This window comes from Neopsephotus bourkii, unplaced genomic scaffold (genome assembly GCF_033783945.1).
Source record: "Neopsephotus bourkii isolate Nb327-2 ecotype Australia unplaced genomic scaffold, CSIRO-AGI_Nbou_v1 NB_998, whole genome shotgun sequence".
NCBI classification, from domain to species: Eukaryota; Metazoa; Chordata; class Aves; order Psittaciformes; family Psittacidae; genus Neopsephotus; species Neopsephotus bourkii.
This window is the reverse complement of record NW_026901490.1, coordinates 650,890-659,542: the sequence shown is the minus strand read 5'-3', so window position 1 is coordinate 659,542 and position 8,653 is coordinate 650,890. Positions and strand designations below refer to the sequence as shown.

General features: G+C 41.1%; 1 protein-coding gene across 12 annotated transcripts in view; it reads left to right on the top strand.

Moving 5' to 3' along the window:
- Nucleotides 1-3,728: 3,728 nt before the first annotated feature.
- Nucleotides 3,729-8,653, top strand: part of PPP4R4 (protein phosphatase 4 regulatory subunit 4) — an 82,280-nt gene continuing 77,355 nt past the window's right edge. For 3 of the 12 annotated variants that reach the window (XM_061359863.1, XM_061359862.1, XM_061359860.1), the window contains exons 1-2: nt 3,731-4,190; nt 4,674-4,747. In XM_061359863.1, the coding sequence (XP_061215847.1) occupies nt 4,074-4,190; nt 4,674-4,747 (191 nt within the window). In that variant the 5' untranslated portion in view covers nt 3,731-4,073. Of the gene's footprint in view, nt 4,191-4,673; nt 4,748-8,653 lie in introns of those variants that run through there. The other 9 variants (XR_009726472.1, XR_009726471.1, XM_061359865.1 and 6 more) reach the window with 6 other exon arrangements.

Here is an 8,653-nt window from a genome sequence, read left to right as displayed (position 1 = left end):
GTCAGTCCAGTCAGTGTACCTGGAGAATCCTTCGGGTACGCTTCAGGTACCTGAAGAATCCTTCAGGTCCTTTTGCCTTTTTTTTGTTTTTGATATTTGTCTGTATTGCATTTAGAGTTTATTGCTTTTGAAGGCCTGAATAGCACTATTTCTTTTCTTCCACTAGGTATAAGTACCATTTTCTCAGGTGCTCTGCAGTTGGCTCCATCAAGGAAGGATTATTTAAAATCAGCCCTGTTTTGGCTTCACAAGACTTCACAAGCTCCTGTGTTAAAATGGAGGTTCCAATTCATTCTGGTTTTCACAAAACATAGTGAAATACTTCTACAGTCTATTACAATTAAGATAGCTATGCCAAGGTTAGAATGAAGCTGCAAGCAGAGCAGGAGAAGAATGGAAAAGGGAGGAGCTGAAATCAGTAGCAGTGAGGGGAAGTCATATGTGACTTTCACCACAAATGAGAATGACAGACCACTTAGAGTGAATATGCCCACAGATTTATTGTCAGAGGGAATTAATTTTTATATATGTGGGTTTGTAACAAAATATGCAAAGTTTTGGTTTATTGGTTTATTTTTTTGTTGTGTTTCTTTATTTCTTTTTCTTCTTGCCCCCCCCCCCCCCGAGCAAATGTGAGGACCAGAAGGAGATATGTCTATATTGAACCTGGGCAAGCTAATTCCTTCTATGATATTTATTCTGGCCCAGTATTTAATTTACAGGAAAAAAGAAAAAAGAAAAAAAGTCTTCTTTTTGCTCTGCTTTTCACACTTTCAGGATATAGGTAGGTCTCTTTGACGGGTCTACTGATTTTAAAATCAATGACAATCATGAATGCACAGTGTTTTCCTGGACTGAGTTATAAGGACAGATTTTTAAAGGCATTAAGGGAGCTGTTTACATGTTTATAAAACCCCCTCTTCTTTAGTGGCTTACAAAACTTATGTAAAACATAACATAATATATCAGCTTAATTGTACCTCTAAACTCACTTTCAGTCTTTAGAACCAAGTTATGGAATACCTGACTTGAAAACTGCAATGAGTTCCTAATTCAAGACACATAAAAAAATGTTCTTAGTCCCATAAGGTCTTTAAGATTCATGAAAAATTTTGCAAGGCGAAATAACCACAAATTGGCTGTGAAAGAACTTTCAAAAGGATTTTCCTAACTAGCTGTAATAGAGATTTATTCTATGATTCTGTTTCCCTCATACTTAATCATTGGCAGAAACCTGCATGTCAGGATTCTGAATTCTGAGAAGAGAACATTCTATAAATCTGTATTTTCTTTTTTTTCTCTTGTGGAGCTGGTTAACTAACTACTTTGAGAGGACTTAGTTCAGTTATAATTATTATATTTGCTGTCTGATGATGTCTCCTGGTTAAAAGGATAATGCAAAGGAGATGTTCAAAATAGCATTTCTCATTTTAATATGTCATCATGCTTTAAAAGCTCCAAATGGTTTTGGTTGTCTGTTACATAACAGTTTAATTATTTATATGTACTTTGGATTACATTCTTCTGCTAGTAATTCTGTTGTACATTTGAAATTAATGGAGATGCTTTAATTTTTTACTGTTTTACTGGTTTAACTGAGGCAGGATTTGGCCTAATGGGTAGACAGAGACACAGAGACTATGTTTATTTTTTTGCTAACTAAAAGCTGAGGTACTTGCAAATTATAAAATAGAAGTTAATAAAATTATGGGCAATATATGGCATAGTATTATGTAATCCGTACATTTTATAGAATTATTTTTACACTTTATCAACGAACTTATTGTTCATACGGGCATTTCACAGTAATAGGGAAATGTTGCTGCCGCTCAAACAAGCCTTTGTGAAATATTTACAGGTTTTTTTAACTCCTGGTGTGTGTTGATTGTTAGTTGTGTTCCATACAACCATAGAATCACAGAATAGAATCATAGAACAGTTAGGGTTGGAAAGGACCTTAAGATCATCTAGTTCCAACCCTCTTGCCATGGGCAGGGATGCTTCATCCTAGACCATGTTGCCCAAGACTCTTTCCAGCCTGGCCTTGAACACTGCCACGGATGGAGCATTTACCACTTCTCTGGGCAGTCTGTTCCAGAGCCTCACCACACTCACAGTAAAAACTTCCTCCTTATATCTAACATGCACTTCCCCACTCTAAGTTTGAACCCATTCCCTCTTGTCCTATCGCTACCATCCCTGATGTAGAGTCCGTCTCTGGTACCCCTGTATGCAGCCTTCTCCAGGCTGAACAGTCCCAACTTTCTCAGCCTGTCTTCACACAGGAGGTGCTCCAGTCCTCCAATCATTCTCGTGGCCCTCCTCAGGACTTGTTCCAACAGTTCCATGTCCTTGGTATGTTGAGGACACCAGAACTGCACACAATACTCCAAGTGAGGTCTCACAAGAGCAGAGTAGAGGGGCAGGATCACCTCCTTCGACCGGCTGGTCACGCTCCTTTTGATGCAGCCCAGGTTACAGTTGGCTTTCTGGACTGTAAGCTCACACTGCTGGCTCATATTCAGTTTCTCATCAACCAACACCCTCAAGTCCCACACAGGGCTACTCTGAATTACTGCAAAAGCCACTGTCTTGAGGCTTGGAGAATTAATTAGCTCAGTAAATGCTATGTGGAACTTGATGTGTTGATTCTTGACCTGCAAGCATTTTGCATCACTAACTCCTTCCAAAAAAAAAAGTCTTACTAAATAATAAAAAAAAAATAAATTAAAAATGGTGTTTTCATGCTTATTTGAACATCAGTTAGGGGGTAAAAGCAGTATACTTTTATTTTTAAATAAATACTTTCCCTTGTACCTGCAATGTAGTCTGTATTTGTGAGCCGGAGCAGTAATCCTACAGCGTACAATACCTAACTTCATGGACTGGGGAGAACATCCATGGATAAGTCTGTCCTGCTCTATGAGTGGTGTGTAACCTGAGGGGGGGAAAGGACTCTAAAGGTGAAGAAGTTAGGAAAAAACATAAGTGGTGCATTTGGTGCAGGTTCACAACTCACTGCCAAGGACGTCAAACGTTTTTCTGTGGGTTTTTTTTCTGTGAATATTTTATTTTTCAAGATTAATATATAAAAACACTGGGGCAGGAACCTGCTTTGGACTTGTCATCAAAATCAGCATGTTTATAGCTTTCTTCTGTTTAATTCTGCCTTGAAATGGCTGTGACAGCGGGGCAGGACACCGGTGGAGTCCTGGCACAGCTGGAAAGGGACGTTATAAGAGTGGACGAGGAGCTCCAGGGAGGCTGCAGCTGCAGCGGGGGAGCCCGGCAGGTCAGGCTCCTCTGCGGGCGGCGGCCGCGGACGAGGACGAGGCCCCGCGGGCGCGGCCCCGCGGGCGGGTAGCGGCTGCTGAAGGGGCGGTGTCTTCCGCGCTTTCGGGTGCTGCCGCGCTCGGAGCCTTTTCGCCCCGCGGAGGCCGCCTTAGAGCCGCGTTGCCCCGGCGACCGGCTCGACGGGGCGGGGGCGGCCCCACCGCGGTGGCCGGCGCCGTGCTGGGCTGCTCCGGCCCCTGGTGCCGCGGCGCTCGGCCCACGCTGCTGGGGAGAGCGGCTGGGGGGCTGCGTCGCGGGACGGGGGCGGGGAGCGTCACTGCACCGCAGGGACGTCCCTCCTCCCGGCTGGGGAGGCAGAGGCGGCACCCGGGCACCGCGCCTTGCCCTGCCCCGTCGGTGAGGGGCGAGCCCCGCAGCCCGGGCACTGCGCGGGGAGGCTCCGCCATCCCCTCCCACGGTGCAGCCTACCCCATCGCCCCCGCGGGCAGGGGTGGCCCGTGAAGAAGGGAAACTCATTTCCAAACTCCACTCCTCCGAGGTACTACCGGCTTCACCGGGCTCTGGCGCCGGCCCCGATCCTTGCCCGCCCAGGGCAAGAGGAGAAAGTTTCCCGTCCGGAGGCTCGGCGGGGGCGAGCGGCGGCCGCTGCCGCAGTGTGTGCGCTGAGGCGAGGGGCAGGCGCGCTCGGAGAGGCGCTGCGAGGTGCCTGCGCTGCCTCCTTCAGTGCTATGTGAGAGAGACTGGGGAAAGCATCGCTTGCCGAAGGCTTTAGTTGCTGCATGCATCCAATAATCATCTTCTCCAAAATGGATTTTAGTCAGAGCAATTTGTTTGGATACATAGAAGACCTGCAGGAACTAACTATTATAGAGAGGCCAGTTCGCAGGAGCCTGAAGGTATACACTTCAAAATACAGGGATGATTCAAAATCTGTTTGAAATTGTGTCTGATTTATTTATGCATGACTAACTGAATAGGCAGTTTATTTTTTACAGCATCAGTATACTAAAAATTGTTTTCAGTCATTTTGGAATAAACAGTCTTGAATTCTATATAGCAGGGGCTTAATATTGTCAGTATAAGAATATTAAGAGAAAAATATACTTATGTCTTTAGATTAATCTATATGTGACTTGTTTAAGTGATTAGTAGTGATAGTGTTTGACATGGAACTGTACTTGTATTACATTCCATCTTTTCCTGGTGAAAGATTTATTTGATAGAATTTGAAATATTGGCCAGAGATTTAAGGGATTAAATTCAAATTACTCATGGAACCATCCCTGGATATGCTGGGAAGAAGGGGTTGTTTTAAGAAGAGTAAAATGATGAAATAATAAGGCATTGTAAACTCATAATCTCTATTTCATGCTTCACAGACACCAGAAGAAATAGAAAGATTGACAGTTGATGAAGAACTCAGTGATATTGAAAGGGCTGTTTACCTACTCAGGTATTTCCTAAAACATTACTGTGAAACACTGCTGGCCATCATGCTTACATACAGCTTTTTTAGTGCTTTACTCTTAACTCATTTTATTTTCTGTCTTTCAGTAGCAGCTCTTTTTTACTTTTTTCTATGTAAAAAGTATAGGCAAGATAAAAATAGGTACTGTATTCTTATTCTTATTTTTTTTTAATGCATAGAATAGGATAACTGTGTACATGTATAAACATTTCTGAGTTTCTGATATGGCCCTCACCAACACTGAGTTGTACTTCGTCTTCTTTTTCCCTGCAGCTGATCTTGCAAGATTCCCTGGGTGTTAACGATAACACCAATCATTCAGTGATCTTGTATTCACTGTGAGAGAATATTCACTCCTGAACAGTTACCACAGGGTGATAACAGGGCTGTTTGAGCATACTGTATATGTCTGGGCTTTCAGAAGAGAAAACTTGAGAGATTACTTTTATAGTCCTTAGGAAATACTGTAGAAGATACTATATTAATACTTCCCTGTGTTCTGGTTTGTCATTCTTTGTCTTCCTTCTTGTTTCTTAAAGTGTTTATTTGCAGCTACTTGAACAACTTACATCTGACAGCTTAAAGATCTTTCAACTACTATGCAAGTAATCTTTGAGAGTACAAATGTTCTGAGGGATTTTGAGTTGAATATGCATTTTTAAACAATATCTAGTAATTGGAGAACCAGCTGCAGCTCCCTCTGAGTTTGCTTATTCTGCTGTTTTAAATGCCCTTCTAGCTTATGCCTGTCATCAATGTTCAGAGCAGATATTCCCAGTGCCTTAATTTTCTCTTTTTTGGGGGCACGTGGCATTATTTTTAGGTAAGCATTGATGCTACTTTTGATACTGAGTTTTGGAGGGGTGCTTTCTTTTTTGTGGTTGTTTGCTTGTGTTTTTTAATATTGAACGTTATTAAAGAGTGGGTTTTAAAACCTGGTTTGATAACAGTTCCTGTAATGAAAGCAGTCTGTTGACTTCAGGGAAATGCAGAGGAAATAGTTTTTTTGTGGTGCATATAATTGCAAAGGATGCATATTGGTTTGGGTTTTTACCTCACAGCAGTCAGCATAGTTGACTTCCCCTGCGTGGCAGCAAATTTCTTTGCTGTTTTCCTAATTAAAGATCGTGTTTCCAGCAATATGTCTTTACTGGATCATTGCCTTGTTAAAGGGTAAAAGGTCCCACTTCATATCTTTATCTTACTAATTGCTTTTCAACCTGGCCTTGATCTTCTCCTGACATCTTCATCTGCTTTCGCTCTACTTGAGCAGCTGTTCTGGAAACATTATTTTCCTTGTGGTGAAGTTTCCACTTTTGCCTCTGCATTGTCCTCATTGCTGAAAGGTAGCTTCAACTCTGCTTGATAAGCTTCTTGTAAGGCAATCACCTGCTGTGATTGTCCAGGTATGTAGATGCAATAATCCAGTGGAAGCTTTTGCTGTTCAGTAGCATATTGCCTTCCCTGTACTGAGTGAAGTATAAGCAGAGTTGAAAAGCTGCCTGTAACACAGGCAGTATCCTTTATATGATGTACAAAGGTATGTATTTTTGGCTTGTCTGGCATTTTAAAATCTATTATAATAAAATAACTCTGCCTGTTCCTGTTTGACAATAATGTCAGTCTGGTCTTTTCATGCCTCATTTTCTTACACAGATGAATTATTTGCTGTCCTTTAGGTTGTCCCTGATGTGGGACTTTCCTTGATGTTATCCAGAAACACACTGCGTTTTCTGAATATCCCACTATAAAAATTGCTTTTGTGAGACTGAAATGAATTGTTAATTATGTCAGTGTTGTGCTCCATTTGGAAAGGATGATGCTACCTCCATATAATTAAATAACATGCAAGAAAAATAATAGAAAACAATCTCACACTTTAAATATCTACAAATAGTATCAAAATACTTCATGGTGTGTCACATTGCCTTTTAAATTGTCATTTACGTAAACCTAAACTGAAAGGTGGCGATTTTTTAATTTACTGAGGAGGATATCTTTAGTGTTGCTTGTACAGTACGGTAGAGCTGACTGAGTGAAACCTTAGTATGATACAGCAAAGCTAATGTTTACTAATTATTTGCTATGAAACTCCATGAGCAGTGCTCATATTTCAGTGGCTTTGCTTCTGAACAAAAAACCTCAACCAGTTTCTTCCCTTTTTGCATTCTCCTGTCCCTCAAAAATCTGTTCCAAATTTCTTCTCCTCACCATTGAACTTGGATAAATATATGCAGAATTGTTGCATGTTTTGTAGATACTTGCCTTTTCTAGAGTTATGCTTCTGAATATTTTCTTTTACTATTGTATTCTGGAAACAGCTACATTGACATTCTAGTGGGAGAGAATAATGCAGCCTTTTACTGTCTGAGGCGTTTGGTGCCTGAATAGTGTGTGTGTGTTGGGGGGGGTTGTTTGTTTTGAGTATATGCTTTTTGTTTGGATGGTTGGGTTTTGATATTTTCGCCTGATTCTTGCCATACTGTGTATATGAGAATGTATCAATTTTCCACTTAGTTTCATCAGTTAGTTCTTTTTTCACCTCTTGTGTTACTTCTCATTTGTCAGTAATACTGTGGAGTTTTTTTGGCACGCTCTTTTGCTACTTGATACTGTAAAAAGTTACTTGTTTTGCTCATCTAGTATATGTTGGTATCCAAGTAATGATTATTTTGTGTTTCCACAATGTTTTGTCTGCCTGTATCTAGTCAGGATGTTTTGTCATAGATTTTGTAAGTTTCTGTTCATTGTCTTTTCTTATGTGTGACATCAATCCACACCTATAAATGTTCTTAGCACATGGTGAGTACATGCACACATGAACTATGTTTGAGATCTCATTTTCATGGGGATGTGGCTTCATTTTAATTGGTTTCCTATTGTTACCTGTCATAGTTTGGTTTTACATTCTAAAGTGCTAATTGTAGTTTTGATAATGCTGACAACTTTCTCTCTCCTCCCTGCCTCATTCTTAGGGGATGATTTTGCTTTCAGTCTCCTCACTTCTGCCAGTGCTATTCTTCAGGTAACAATGCAGTGAGGTAGATTGACACATGATCTAGCTGAAGCTGATAATCTTTGGTCAGATTAGTTTTCATCTAAATCAACTCCTTGATTTGGCTCATCATGTGAATATGGAAACAGTTGTGCAAACAAACAGGAGGGGACTTGGTAGCTCTCCTAATAGCCAGAATCACTTTAATATGACATAAGCATGGGTGAACTTCAGCTTTAGATCATTGTTGCTCAGAGTGTTCAGTTTTAATTAGATAGTGTTGAGAAATTAGACTAAACAAGTTCTAATTTAATCAGAATGTGGTAGCAAATTGGGACAGCATTTGTTGTAATCTCAATTAACCTTGATTCTGGTTGAGGAACTGGGCTTCCTTAGACCAGGTTGTCAGGGGTGTTTGTGAACTTCCCATTGAAATCAAATGGCTTTAGGCACCTAAGGTGCAAAAGACGTCTGAGTGTCTAGGATCTATGTTTCTGAGCTTTGGCCTGAGTGCTTGGTGGTTACTGGAGGATCTGCCTGGAATCACCAAGGACTTGTATTCTGACTGCGTTTTGCATGTTGCTGGTGCAGCAGAACAGCAAGGAGAGCAAAACAGCTTTGTGCATCTCAGCCATGTTGATGTCAAGATTGATGGCTTATCATAAAGCCATCAGCAGATTAAGACAAGCTGCCAAACTGCACCGAAGCAATTGAAGAGTTTGCATTCCACTTTAGGACATTGTGACCTCTACTGGCACAGTGGCAATAAGCAGCTCAGGGACAGTAATTTTTATTCCTGCTATGAACTTCTGCCTGTAGTCTTTATTTCCATGTTAGCTGACATTTGATTGATCTCATTACTGATTTTTATTAATCTTACTGCAGCTTGCCCTTTT